We start from the raw sequence: 15,115 nt of genomic DNA on the forward strand, positions 1-15,115 counted from the left end.
ATGCAAGGCAGAGGTGAAGTGAGGAACTGCTTATGAGGTTTTCCATCCATTGCAACAACTAAGGAATAGTGAGAAGAGTTGGGACCTCAGAAGGCATTTAGGACCAATTAGTAGGCTCTGTGTCCAGGAGAAAACGAATATACTTACCAGTAATGCTAATGCTCACCCTCAGCTCTTCTGGGAGGATCTAAATTGTTGAAGTGTGCTCCTTTGTTTCCAGCTGGGAGCTGGGGCCTGTCAGTCCTGTCGGCCACGAGGACCTGATGTGGGCCACCCTTGGCCAAGTGTCCTTCAGATCCACACTTAAAGCAAGTGAGTGGGAGCTTCCTCTCTACTCAAACTTTTCTATTTTTTAAAGGGAAAAGAAAATGTAAAGCAAAAGAATGTAAGAAAAAGATCTTTGTCTTTCTAGTCTCTCTCCCCTTCATCCTTTTCTTCACCTTCTTTATATTCTCTCCACCATAGCCCCCCTCCCCCTTTATTCTTTGGTTCTCTAGGATCAGGGAACATGGATGACATTACTATTATTATTTTGAGATTTATATACAACAGAATTGGTAAGTACACTTTTAATGAGTTTTGACATAGACGCCACTCATACTTAACAATATATAGAATCTTCTCATCAAAGAAAACTACTCCCTTTGATGTTGGAGCAAAATGCTATTTTGATTAATAGTGGTTTTCTGTTATTTAAGTTTACTTAAATTACATGTATAAACTTAAAACAACAAGAAGAACTTCATAAGAATAGACTTATATTCTACTGTATGAGGGGTGTTTTTTTTTTAATGCCTGGTTTCTTTCACTCAATGTGAGTTAATTTATTGTGTGTAAAACATTGTTGCATATTTTACAAGTTTAATTTAATTTATAGTTGTGTGACTATCCCACAATTGCTCCATTTTATGATTATACAACATTGTTTATTCTGTTGATGTGTGTTTAGGTTGTTGCCAGCTTTTGAGTCCTGCAAATACAATGCTATGAATGCTTCTGCTCAAAGATTATGTGGACATAAGGTTTTATTTCTTTTGAGTAAATAACCAGGAGTAGGATTTCAAGATTTTTGCTATTGTATTGTTTTAAAATTCTTAGACTTATTGGAATCCTAGCAATGTCTTTGAAAGTTTTAAGATAAGATAGGGGAAAGTACTCTCCTAACATTCTTAGAAAACTCTAAACACACAGATAACGTTTCTTTTTAATATTTTTGCTGTTCTATGTTTCAAGTTAGAACTAACTCATATAAGATTGCAAGTGACTCATAGCTAATCCTCTAGAGTGTTTTCAGAGGCTCTAAATTACATGAGATGAGATTGCCCATTTTTATTCTGCAAAGCAGCTGGTGTACACCATCTACCTGCCTTTGGGTTGAAAGCCTAATTCCTTACCCATGAAGCCATTAGAAGTCTCTTCCCTTTTAATAGTGAATTTTTTAAAATGCTTTTTAATTTATTCTTCCTCTCCCCTCCCATTTTTATGAGCCTGCATTGAGTAATGATTCTCAAGGCTCACTTGAAGATTGTCTTTCTCTGGCAGTTAAAATTTGCCAGCAGCTTTGTGAGAGAAATATGGGCAGTCTCCTCCTATGCAAAACCCACTGGAGGCTCAGCTAGGAGCGCGTTCTGACTTGATGTGAATGAGTTCTGAGCTACCCAGAATCACGATTTCTGCTCTGGAAATGAATGCTCTGATTTGCTCATCTGAATGCCTTGGCCTTTTCTCCTCATCAGCTACTTAGTCACTGAGGTTTTATTTTGCAATTTGTCAAATGATTGTAATACTATCTTATTTCATTAGATTATTAGGAGAATTAAATGAATAATCGTATGTAAACCAATTAAAAACCCCTGTATTTGTCCAGTTGTTCTGCTAAAATTATTGATTTGATCCTTGTTGTTGTTATGTGCCGTTGAATTGCCTGCGATTCGTAGTGGCCTGATGCACAATAGCTCTGAGTCCTGGCCTATCGTGAGCCAGTCTCACTGCCTCTGACACACCTAACCCCATTATCCCAGTTACTGGGTCAATCCATCTCATCCAGGATCTTCCCCTTTTGCAATGTACCTTCACCCTTCTGAGCTTGACGTCCATCTCCAAGGACTGGTCTGTTCTGGCAACATGCCTGAAGTATGTTAGATGGAGCTTCAAAATCCTCTCCTCTAAGGAGCTACTTGGTTTCTTCTCTCCAGGACAAACCTGTTTTTTCTCTTGGCAATACATGGAATTTTCAACACTTTTCTCCAACACCACAACTCAAAGGCATCAATTTTCCTTCTATAATCCTTAGTCCAGCTCTATGATGCATAACAAGTAATTGCAAAGACCATGGCCTGGACAGGTACATTTTAGTTTCCAGATTGACATTGTTGCTCTTCAGCACTATGGAAAGGACATTGAGAGCAGGTTTTACCCAATATAATTTGTCTTTTGATTTCCTTAGTGCTGATGCTGAGAGTGTTGATTGTGGAAACAAGTAAGCGGAAATTGTTAACAATTCCAAGCTCTTCTCCATCTATGATGGTGCTGCCTATTGGCCCAGTGGTGAGACACTTTGTCTTCTTGATCTTAAGCTTCTGCAGCAAATGCTTTCAGTGATTTATAACTTCACTTATCAATCTCAACCCTAATTCAATCCACTACATTCATGTAGTTCAACAAATGGTTTTGTGCAATTAAGTTGATTCTGACTCATGGTGACCCTCCATCAATTTTCCAAGGCTGTAAATAGTAAACAGACTACCAATCTTTCTTCCCAGGAGCAGCTAGTGGATTCAAACCATTGGAGGTTAAGTTACCTTTTGAATACTAGTACATCATACTAAAGACTATACCACCAGAGCTCCCTTGATAATATTAGCTGTTACAATATTGTTATTTTTACATAATTTCTTTATCATTTCTGACCTATGTTTTGCCTTTAAATATCCATGTGCATCTTAGCTGATGTTATTCTTTTCTAGTTAATGTTCCTTCTTGACCTTGTCATTATTGTTAGATGTCATCAACTCATAGCAACCCTGTGAACAACAGATCTGAACCTTGCCCTATCCTGCACCATCCTCTTGACCCTAAGGGGAGGATATTAATTTTTTCCCTTGGCTTGTTGACTTCATGCTAAATGATCCCAGAGGTGACTCTAACACCTGCATCCAGAAGAAGAAGCATGTGACTTTTCAGTATCTAGATATAAAGGCTCTGTACATACTGGGAACAATAACATCTCTCATACCAACATGATCAACTTCCAGGCTACTGCTTTACTCTCATTTCTTTTCTTCTATCAAAATAAGCTATTATTGGCTCTTCTCTACCACTTTTCTAATCCTACAGTTGATACTGTGTCATAGTAGGTGAGTTTAAAATGATTGGTAGATGTGTGTATGGGTGTGTGTGTGTATGTGTATTTCAGAGTAGTTATGCAGGATGTAGGGGATAGAATAGAGGCTTGGAACTGGAAGAAAAAAAATAGGAAGACAAGGGATCAATGAGGCAAAGATTGAAGAAAGGGATTGTGGTGTGACAGGAATTAGAGTAAGCTGGACATTGCGGGAAATATCAGAAGGACTAGCCTGTGGACACTTATGAGAAACAGGAATGGGAATAAAGAGAGGGAGCAGTTAATGTTGATGTTGGATTTGGGAAATATAAACTTAATGATAAAAAGATTTGTAATAAAGATTGAGAGACAATTTATATAGCAGTCTCAACCAAATGCAACCTGGATACACGATGTTAATAGGCTATTTATGAAAATAGTTCAGGCTTCAATTACACTTCATTTTTGACAAAATAAGAAAGCTGCTGGAGAAACAGTCATTTACTAATTTCACTTGGCAAAATATTTTCGAAGTTCCTAGGTTTTGTGCTTATTACTCTGAATTCCTTGGTTCTAAGATGAGGAGGACTCTGGAGAAAACTTTCACTTGGGAATTTGAATGGTGACTATCTGAACCTGAAAATTCTTCCTCATGCAGTCCCCTGTTCTGCCTTTAGCAGAACATACGTAGAACTTTGGAAAGGAGGGGACTGAGGCACAAAGCTGGGGTTATTGACATATGTGTTATCACTTCACAAGAGCGTGGTAGATAGTCTAACACAATACACCACCTTGTGCTTATTCAAATGTCAAAAGAGTTCCTAAAATATTTCTGGGGAATAAAGGAAATTGAAAGGTGAACATATTTTATGAGATTAAAAAACATGAGTCACTGTTAAGATCACATCAATAAATCTAGCTCAGTATCTGCAGCACACTGGAGACTGACTTTGTATTGGGAACACATTTTATATGATGTCTTTAAGTGTATGTGAACAAGATTGAGGTTATTAGGGGTATAAATCTGAATTTCCTCCAGTTTATGAAAAGAGTGAATGATATGAAATGTTTGGCACTTTATATATTTACATAAACAAATTTCTTGCACTGTATCCCACAACTAATCTTGCCAGATTCTATGGCCCGAGGAGAAGGAAGAGCTATTTTATTTACTGGGGACATGGCTGTAGTGCGTTGTACATTTTGAAGAACGCGAGGGTGGTAAAAAATGCTTGAGCTTTGAAACAGATATGTAAAGAAAATTGAACATGAAATAAATATTTGTTTAAATACATTTCTAGACTATTCAATTGGACATAAATAAATGAACAAATAAATAAATTGTTATAACTTAACCCTCATATTAGAAAAAGGAAAATGAAAAACAAAGGCATTGCTGTTGGGTTGATTTTGATTTTTATCAACCTCATAGAACTGAATAGAATTGTCTCTAAATGATCCCAAGACTTTGTACTTTTTTGGGAAGCCAACTGTTAAATCTTTCTTCCAAGGGGCTTGGACCTTCTGGAAAGTAGCCTAGCGCTTAGCCACTGGGCCATCAGTCCTTGGTATCCTTGGTACCTGCTATATTCTTACTCAAAAGCTCACTTATGTCTTGTCAATTCTGATTCACATCCACCCTCAATCAGTTGTTCAAGGCTGTAAATCATAAGGGAAAAAGACTGCTTATCTTTCTGGGGAGGATCCTGAGAGCCACTTGTGGATTTGAACCACCAAAGATGTGTGCTCTTTTGGCTAGCAGTGCAACATGCAACAGACTATGCCACTATTAATTGTAAATTATAGGTTGTGGATACATTTTAACATATTGCTCTATTGGTTAGGAAGGTCTTTGAAAATGAATGTAGTGTAAAGACAGAAAGACCTTTACATAAATCCCTCAAAAAACAATGAACATATCCCAAATACAGAGTTTTGGGTGCAGAAGGACCCAGAGAAGAAAGGAAGACACTTTGGAGAGGAAGGTAGAGCAGAGACTGTCAGGAGCTGCAGGGAAGAAGTGGCTGCATTTCTCCACAGTCTGGACCCTGTCTTCCATATGAAATATGGAAGGTAAGGTTTCAGTGATTATTTTTCTTTTCTTGAGCACTTCTTTTATCATTTTCCTTCAGGGAAGAGGATATTTTTTAACTCATATCTGGATTTAGAATAAACCTTTAATGTTGTTAAGTATTCAATCTTCGCAGAAAGCAGGGAGTAGAGTATGTATCTGTGTTTCATTGATTATGCAAAGGCGTTTGACTGTGTGAACCACAACAAACTGTGGCTAACTCTGAGAAGAATAGGAATTCCAGAGCACTTGATTGTGTTAATGCAAAACCTATACTTGGACCAGGAGGCAGTCGTCAGAACAGAGCAAGTGAATACTGCATGATTGAAAATTATGAAGGAAGTATGCCAGGGATGTGTCCTATCTCCATAGCTTTTCAATGTATTGTGCAGAACAGATTATCCGGGAGGCTGGGTTCTATGAGGAGAAATGTGGCACCAGGATTGAGGGAAGACTCTTCAACAATCTGCGTTATGTAGATGATACACCCCTGCTTGCTGAAACTGAGGCAGACCTGAAGTGCTTGCTGCAGAATGTCAAGGACTGCAGCCTTCAATATGGATTGAAGCTCAACATGAAGAAAACAAAGATTTTCACCACTGGGCTGATTGGCAGCATCATGATGGAAGGTGAAGAGACTGAGATTGTTAACAACTTTAGTTTGTTTGGCTCCACAATTAACAATTAAAAGATGTATTGTGTTGGGAAAGTCTGCTGTCAGAGATCTCTCCAAAGCACTGAAGAGCAATGATATCAGTCTGGAGACTAAGGTTCACCTGACACAGGCATGTTCTTTGCAGTCATTTGCCATGTATCAGAGAGCTGGACAATGGCAAAAGATGATAGAAAGAACTGATGCCTTTGAGTTGTGGTGTTGGAAAAGAATATTGAATATACCATGGAGTGCTAAGAGAATGAACAAGTTAGTCCTATTGTTATGTGCCGGCGAGTTGTTTGTGACTCATAGCGACCCTATGTACAACAGCCCTAAACCCTGCTCTATCCTGTGCCAATCGCACTGCCTCTGACACACCCATCCCAATTACCCCAGTCACTGAATCAATCCATCTCATAGAGGGTCTTCCCCTCTTGCACCGTCCCTTCACCCTCCCAAGCATGATGTCCTTCTCCAAAGACCTGTCCCTCCTTGCAATATGCCCAAAGTATGTCAGATGAAGCCCCATAATCCTTGCCTCCAAGGAGTTGCTTGGTTTAATCCTCTCCAGGATGAATCTGTTTGTTTTCTTGGCAGTCTATGGTACATTCATTACTCTTATCCAGCACCGCAGCTCAAAGGCATCAATTCTCCTTCAATCCTCCCTAGTCATTGTCCAACTCTCTGATGCATAGCAAGTGATTGCAAAGACCATGGCCTGTATCAGGAGCACCTTAGTCTCCAGAGAGACACCATTGCTCTTGAGTACTTTAGAGAGGTCCCTAACAGCAGACTTTCCCATAGCAATACGTTTTTTGATTTCCTGACTGCTGGTGCCAAGAGTGTTGACCATGGAGCCAAGCAAACTGAAGCTGTGAACAATCTCAATCTCTTCACCATCCATCCTGATGCTACCAATTGGTCCAGTGGTGAGAATCTTTGTCTTTTTTTACATTGAGCCTCAGTCCATACTGAAGGCTGCAGTCCTTGAGCCTCTGCAGCAAGTGCATGAGGTCCTCCTCAGTTTCAGCAAGCAGGGTTGTGTCATCTGCATAACGCAGATTGTTAATAGATCTTCCACCAATCCTGATGCCACAATTCTCCTCATAGAGCCCAGCCTCTTGGATAATCTGTTCTGCATACAGATTGAAAAGGTATGGATACAGGACACATGTAGACTAATAGAAAGGGCAACGTAGGTAGAACTTTCAAGTATGGAAATACAAAGGAAGAGGAACAGTTGTAAGCAAACCCTAGTGATTGAAACATGGAATGTGAGAACCATGAATGTAGGAAAATTAGAAATTGTTAAGAAAGAAATGGAACGCATAAATATTGACATATTAGGCATTGGAGAGATGAGATGAACTGGCATGGGGCATTTTGAGTCAGATGATCATATGATATATTACTCCGGAGATGAAAAGATGAGGAAAAATGGGGTTGCCTTCATGGTAAAAAAAAGTAATTTCTAGATCCATCTTGAAGTACAACATCGTGAGTGAAGTTAGTCCTGGAGAGGGTTAAATCAGGCTTCTCTTTGGAGGCAAGGATTCTGAAGCATTGTCTGACATACTTTGGACATGTTGCAAGGAGGGACTAGTCCTTGGAGAGGGATGTCATGTTTGCAAGGGTGGAAGGCCAGCACAGAAGAGGAAAATCCTCGATGAGATGGATTGGTTCTGTGACTGGGGTGATGGGGGTAGATGTGTCAGAAACAATATGATTAACACAGGATAGAGTAGTGTTCAGGGCTGTTGTACATAGGGTCTCTATGAGTCGCAGACAACTTGACGTCACGTAACAACAACAACAGCAAATATTTAACAATGTCTTTTTCTTGCTAGAAAAAATACAGCAGGATGAGGGAAAAACAGAGTAATAAATAAAAATGATAGCTCAATATTCCAGGCACTATATAAAGTTAACTCATTTAAGCCTCACAATTACCTCACTGAGTTTATTGTTATCGACATTTTACAGATGGAAAGCATAAGGCAGGCAGAAATCAAGTAACTTGCTAAAAAAAATCATCCAGCTAGTCAGGGAGGAACTGGAAAATGAACTCAGGAAGTCTGGCTCCAGAGCTTGAATGTCCTCGCCTACCACCCTGTTCTCTCCCACTCAGCGCGACTCCTTGCTCTTTGCTGTCATTCTGGCTCGCTCTTCTTGTTCAGCCAGATGATCTCTTAGGGCTCCAAAAAGTACTTCACTGGGAAACTTTTTGTTCCTGTGACTTTCCTCTTTTGTCATCTTTGACTCTTAGCTAAATAAATCTAGAAACCTCCAAAGGTATTTGCAAAAGAAGTAATAGCCCGAATGAAAGTCTTCCTCCCAGAGACAATAACTTTTGTTCCACAACCTTCTTACTAGCCAGCCGAGTCTCCCTGCCCTTCTTCCTCCAAGTCCTATAACTACTGGTAAGTCACATCTAGGGTGAAAGGAAAACAACAATCATCAGAACTGAAAGAAAACAAAAGTGTTTTTATGAAGATTTCTATTAGGTGCTCTTTTCCTGAGAAAACATGTTAATAGCTAGGACGAGCTGAGAGAAGTGAGAAAGTAAAGGTTTAGTGAATTTTCTTTTAAAGAAAATAGTTTTGTTTTCTTGTAAATCTTTTACTTATATAAATTTGAGATTAGTGCTTAGAGGCTGAGCAGTGTTGATGGTTCATCTTTGTGCTCATCCTAGACGAGCTCAGTAAAAGTGGAATGATATTTAAAATATACTGGCTTGTTGGTAAATGCTGTTGAGCCAATTTTCAATTCAGAGTGACACTGTGACAGAGCACAGCTATCCTGCAGTGTTTTTTGGCTACAAGCTTTTTGCAAGTAGATTTCCAAGTGTTTCTTCCATAGAGCCTCTGAGTGGCTTCAAATTGCCAACCTTTGGGTTAGCAGCAAGAAGATGCTATATTATTAGTTTACCCGAGGCCCTTATTTGTTTGAATCTGGCCCTGCTCTCTTCCCTGCCCACTCTTAAAATTTTGTTTCTCTGTTCCTACAGTCGATCATGCTCAGAGTAAGTGCATGGGTTTAGAGTTGGGAGATGATGGATTCATAAACTGAGGTTTTTATTTCTTTGTGCATCCTTCTCCCTGGGACTTTTGGATGTCACCATTATTAGTAGATACATCAAGTGTTTGTTACCTTTACTCATCATTCTCTTTTTAATGCTCTTTAAATACTTTTTTTGATGGTCCCTTCCAGATTCTTAATCATATTTTCCCCAGACTTAACAACTGATAGATAGTCTAGAGCTTTAGAATGAACAAATATTACCTATAGAGGGAAGAGTTAGGATAGTTTCCATATTTAATCCTCAGCAAATGGGAAATATGAACACTTCCTGAGGCTTAGAGAAATGGGGCAGGAAGGAGGGCTATATTAGTGAGGCCAGATTAATGTATTGATTCTTTCCTCAAAACAGTTTCCTTTGGGGGCTCCTATGGATAAGGAGATAGAGGCATGAGTTGTATTGAACTGTGTTTAAGAGTGGCATGAGAAATTTATGAGAAGCAAAATAACCCTTCTCAATCTTTACCTTACTCATCACTGCCTTTGCAGAAGTTTTGAATTTGGGTCAGAATGGAGAAATAAGTCTTCCCAAGATACTTTTAGGGAGCTCTGGTGGCTTAGTGGTAAGAGGCTATGCTGCAATCCCCAAAGCACACAGTTTTAATCCAGCAGCCACTCCATGGAAGAAGTATGGGCAGTCTCCTCCTGTCTGATTTACTGCCTCTGAAAATCCACCAGAGGGTCACCTATGAGTCAGTTCTGACTCCATGGCACACAACAACTATAACAGCAACATCCTAGATTTCCACTTCGTAATCTGTGTTCTTGTACAAGGAGTCACAACTTCAAGGATGTTAGGTAAATCTTGTGTGAAACATTTAATTTAATGGGTAGAAAAATTTAATATGGTGACTATAATAAAGTTAAAATATACTTTAGTTAATAGATCCTTGGAAAGGAGATGTTATTGGAAACATGCGCCTTTATAAAGGGACATGTTCAGTCTATTTTCTAAGCTACATTTACTGAGACGTACTTTTCCTTCATATTTTAACATCTGTGGTATTGAGTCATCTTACAGTGATTGGAATTTTAGATTTGATGAAGAAAAAGAATAAAAAATGCCAAACTCAGCAATAGAAAAATAGATAAGTGAGCTAAATATGTTAATTTAATTTCTTGTGTTTTAAAATTTCTTTTAAAATATATTTTAATTTCATTTGAGTGAGTTTACAAATCATACTAACTTTTAAGTTATTTTGCCCATCTTTCTCCTGTGGAACAGCTAGTAGATTCAAACTGTGTACCTTTGGGTTGGCCGCGCAACTCCTTCCCATTAAGCCACTGTTGTTGTTGTTATGTACCAGCAAGTCGACTCTGACTCATAGTGACTCTGTGTACAACAGCTCTGAACTCTGCCCTATTTTGAGCCAATTTTATTTTCTTTGACACATCTACCCCCATTACCCCAGTCACTGAATCAATCCATCTCATAGAAGATCTTCCTCTCCGGTGCTGTCTCTCCATGCTTCCAAGCATAATGTCCCTCTTCAAGGACTAGTCTCTCCTTGCAACATGCAAGAGTATGTCAGATGGAGCTTTCAAATCCTTGCCTCCAAGGAGCAGCCTGGCTTTACCCTCTCCAAGAAGAACCTGATTGTTCCTTTTCAATTTATATGTGGAACAGATCATTCAGCTCTATGAAGAGAAATGTGTAATCCGGATTGGAGGAAGAATCATCAACAACCTGTGCTATGCAGATGACATAACCCTGCTTGCTTGCTGAAACTGAGGAGAACCTAAGGCATTTGCTGCAGAAGGTGAAGGACTGAAGCCTTTAATATTGGTTGAAGCTCAACATCAAGGTAACAGATTCTCACCACCGGGCCAATTGGCATCATGACAGATGGTAAAGAGATTGAGATTGTTAACAGCTTTAGGTTGCTCAGATCCACAATCAACACTCTTCCTATCGGCAGTCAGGAAATCAAAAGAGGAATTGCACTGGGAACATCTGTTGTCAGGGACTTCTCTAGAGTGTTGAAGAGCAATGATGTCAGTCTAGACACTAAAGTGCACCTGATCCGGGCCAGGGTCTTTGCAATTACTTGCTATGCATCAGAGAGCTGGACAATGACTAAGGATGATAGAAGAATATTGGATGCGTTTGAGTTGTGGTGCTGGAGAAGTCTTGATGAAGCCACTAGAGCTCCACTTTCCCTAGAAGTTGCACCATTTTGGTTCCCACCAGCAGTGTGAGAGTTCCAATCTCTCCATACCCTCACCAGCATTTGCTATTTGTTGTCTCATTGAACTTTGCTGCTGTTCCTGGATTGAGATGATCTCTCTCTAATAGCTAATGACTATGAGCATTTCTTGAAGTGCTTTTTGACCATCTGAATGTTTTCTTTCCTTATGAGGTATTTTTCCCTTGCCCTCTCCCCATTTATTTTTGTCTTTCTCTTGTTGAGATGTTAATGTTTCTTTAATAAAGTTTAGAGATTAGTCTCCTTGTCAGATAGGTCATTGCCAAATATTTTTTTAGGCTCGTAGGTTATCTTTCTACCCTTTTGTAAAAGTCTTTTGATGCACATAAGTGTTTACTTTTATCGTATGCTGATTGTGCATTTCCAGCTATACTTAATATATTGTCTTATTGATGCCTTTGATAAGGGAGCATCTATATTCTTTGATAGTCTATAGTTTTAAGCTTTATGTTCATGTCCTTGATCTATCTTGAGTTAGAGGGTATGGTGTGAGATGTATGTTTTCTACAAATAGATACCCAGTTTTGCCCATACCATTTGTTAAAGAGGCTATCATTTTCCCACTTAATGGAATCCATTTCTTTGTCAAAGACCAATTGTCTGTATGTGGTTGGCTATATTTCTTTATTTTAATCCTATTCCATTGTCATGTGCTTATTGCACTACCAGTACCACACTATCTGATTCCTGTGGCTGTGCAGTAGGTTTTGAAAGCAGGGAATGTAAGGGATCCTACTTTGTTTTCTCCTTCAATCTCACGTTGTGTATCTGGGCTCTCTTCCATGTACAGTTGGTGATTGTTTTTCCTATTTCTTTGAAAAAGGATGATGGGGTTTGAATCAGGACTGCATTATATCTGTAGTATTTTGATAGTATTATCATTTTCACAATGTTAAGTCTTCCTATTCACAAGCGTGACATATATTCCTGTTTAGATAGATTTTATTGTTGTTGTTTCTTGTAGTAGAAGACATGTTAAGTCTTAAGGAGGTATTTTAAAGTAAAAAATTTGGATAAGCAGAAGTGAAAGGGGTGTGAATTTAAAGTAAACAAAGAAAGAATGAACAGGACAAACATGACCAAGATAGAAGATCAATGTTGCTGTGAATAAGTAGTGGGATATATCCAGAAAGGGTGGGCTCAAACTGTGCAAGTAAGGGAGCTAGAGGCAGAGCGAAGCATTTAGGCATTCTTGAGTCAGAAGTTCTACAAGCAAGTGAGGGCTGAGGGCCAGAAGCAATGCTTCCATCATAGTGAACCTTCTTTGGGGAATTTTTTTCTAGAGAGATCTAAAACTCGGGAATCCATAGTATCACTGGCCATCTCTACACATCTTCAAAGATGTTTTCTGTTCTCATCCCTTTTAGAGGACTCATCAGGCCCTCAGTAATTATAGAGAGCTCTAAAGTGCATCATGACTCACACAAACCTCACCATCTTCCACCCAGAAGTTTTTGTCCTACTTGGCATCCCAGGGTTGGAAGCTTATCACATCTGGCTGTCCGTCCCTCTCTGCCTTATGTACGTCACTGCTGTCCTGGGAAACAGCCTTCTGACAGTGGTCATCATCATGGAACGCAGCCTCCATGAGCCCATGTACTTCTTCCTCTCCATGCTGGCGATGACAGACATCCTGCTGTCCACCACCACTGTGCCCAAGGCCTTAGCCATCTTCTGGCTCCGTGCTCATGACATTGCCTTTGATGCCTGTGTCACTCAAGTCTTCTTTGTCCATGTGATGTTTGTAGGAGAGTCAGCCATCCTCTTGGCCATGGCATTTGACCGCTTTGTGGCTATCTGTGCCCCCCTGAGATACACAGCAGTGCTAACATGGCCTATTGTGAGAAGGATTGCTTTGGCCATTGTTACCCGAAGCTTCTGCATCATCTTCCCAGTGATCTTCTTACTGAAGCGGCTGCCCTTCTGCAGGACCAACATCGTCCCTCATTCGTATTGTGAGCATATTGGTGTGGCTCGTTTGGCCTGTGCTGACATCACTGTGAACATCTGGTACGGCTTCTCCGTGCCCATTGTCATGGTCATCTTGGATGTCATCCTCATTGCTGTGTCCTACTCACTGATCCTCCGAGCAGTATTTCGTTTGCCGTCCCAGGATGCTCGGCACAAGGCCCTGAGTACTTGTGGTTCCCACCTCTGTGTCATCCTCATGTTTTACGTCCCATCCTTCTTCACCTTATTGACGCATCGCTTTGGACGCAATATTCCTCGCCATGTCCATATCTTGCTGGCCAACCTTTATGTGGTAGTGCCACCCATGCTCAACCCCATTGTCTATGGAGTGAAAACAAAGCAGATTAGGGAAGGTGTAGCCCACTGGTTCTTTGAGATCAAGGCCTGGTGTTGTACCTCCCCACCAGGCTGATCACTCTCCATGAATCCCCACTCCCAGTTTAATCATGGAAGCCATAGGTGACATGCAGAATTTCCTAGGACTGAAAATGCTTCACCTCTCCTTTCTCCTTTTTCAAATTCTCATCCTCCGTTCTCTTCATTCCATTAGTTTTCTCTTCTTCCTCTACTTGTCTTTTTTCTATAGTTTCTTTTCTTTTCTACCTTTTCCTTCTTCTTCTTTCCACAGCCCTGAAATTATTACTAAGTGTACATAACTCTGAGAGGAGCATTGTATGTCCAGAAGACCAGACATGTCCCTGGAGCACACGGAGTGAAATACCACATGAAGTGACAGTATGAGAAAGTGAATGAAAATAACAATGCTTTTACTATCAACAGGAAATAAAGTTATAATACTAAAGTGTTCATAGATTTTTTTTTCTTACAGCATTGAGTAACTTTCCACTAATTTGTACAATAGTAGATGTTCTATTTTAAAAATAGTATGTGTTCTTTAAGACAAATGATACAGGACCTTGTTGCTGTATGCTATCAAGTCAGAACCAACCCATAGCTGACCCATCAGGGGGTTCTCAGAGGCAGTAATCACATGGGAGGAATTTGCTCATCTTTCTCCTGTGGAGCAATTGGTGGACCCAAACTGCTGACCTTTGGGTTGGCATCACAGTTCCTTACCAATAAGCCACCAGAGTTCGTTGCAGGCCCTTAGGTCATCTCAAAATCTTTTTCTTAATCTTAAAATTTCAGTTCACGAGTCTCTTTCCTGAGATGTCATACCTGATCTTTCCAGGCAGGTCAATTTTCCTATTTTTATATGTCTACTGCATCTTCCATAAACCTTGAAATATTCAATGTGAATTGTAATTATTGTTCATTTTTCTATGCTTATATGTTCTATGCTACTTGAAGTGAGAAAAATGTGTGTCATTCTTATTTGTACCCTCAGTGTATTAAAGAATGCCTGGGATGTAATAAATGGCTAAAAATTGATAGAAGAGTAAGTAAGAGCCTAATTGCCTTCCTGAAGTCAGAGTATGACTCGGAAATAACCAGTTAGTGCAGTCCACAGACCCAGTGACTAGTAAACCAGCCTCTCACAAACCATATCAGCTACTCATCCACATTGTTTCATATTTTTTAACACTTTACTTGCAAAAAGGAAACTGAAAAAGTAGGAGGGAAAAGAGCATTTTTGTTTCTCCTAACTGCAGTCTCCAATATGGATTGAGGCTCAATGTCAAGAAGACAAAGATTCTCACCATTGAACCAATTGGCAACATCAGGATGGATGGTGAAGAGATTGAGATTGTTCACAGCTTTTGTTTGCTTGGCTCCACAGTCAACACTCTTGGCACCAGTAGCCAGGAAATTAAAAGGCGCATTGCCCATAGGAAAGTCTGCTGTTAGGG

The 15,115-nt window shown here is 39.8% G+C and overlaps 1 protein-coding gene across 1 annotated transcript; it reads left to right on the forward strand.

The window, feature by feature from the left end:
- Nucleotides 1–12,747: 12,747 nt before the first annotated feature.
- Nucleotides 12,748–13,716, forward strand: LOC102863617 (olfactory receptor 52B2-like). The gene has a single exon (XM_006885636.1). The coding sequence runs from the start codon at nucleotides 12,748–12,750 to the stop codon at nucleotides 13,714–13,716; it is 969 nt and encodes a 322-aa protein (XP_006885698.1).
- The last annotated feature ends 1,399 nt before the right edge of the window (nucleotides 13,717–15,115 follow it).

This window comes from Elephantulus edwardii, unplaced genomic scaffold, assembly GCF_000299155.1.
Source record: "Elephantulus edwardii isolate Elephantulus edwardi_28Jun2011 unplaced genomic scaffold, EleEdw1.0 scaffold00044, whole genome shotgun sequence".
In the NCBI taxonomy this organism is placed as follows: Eukaryota; Metazoa; Chordata; class Mammalia; order Macroscelidea; family Macroscelididae; genus Elephantulus; species Elephantulus edwardii.

What these genes read in the sequence shown, in the direction of transcription:
- LOC102863617 (XM_006885636.1), top strand. Translation starts at nt 12,748, where the DNA reads ATGACTCACACAAACCTCACCATCTTCCACCCAGAAGTTTTTGTCCTA.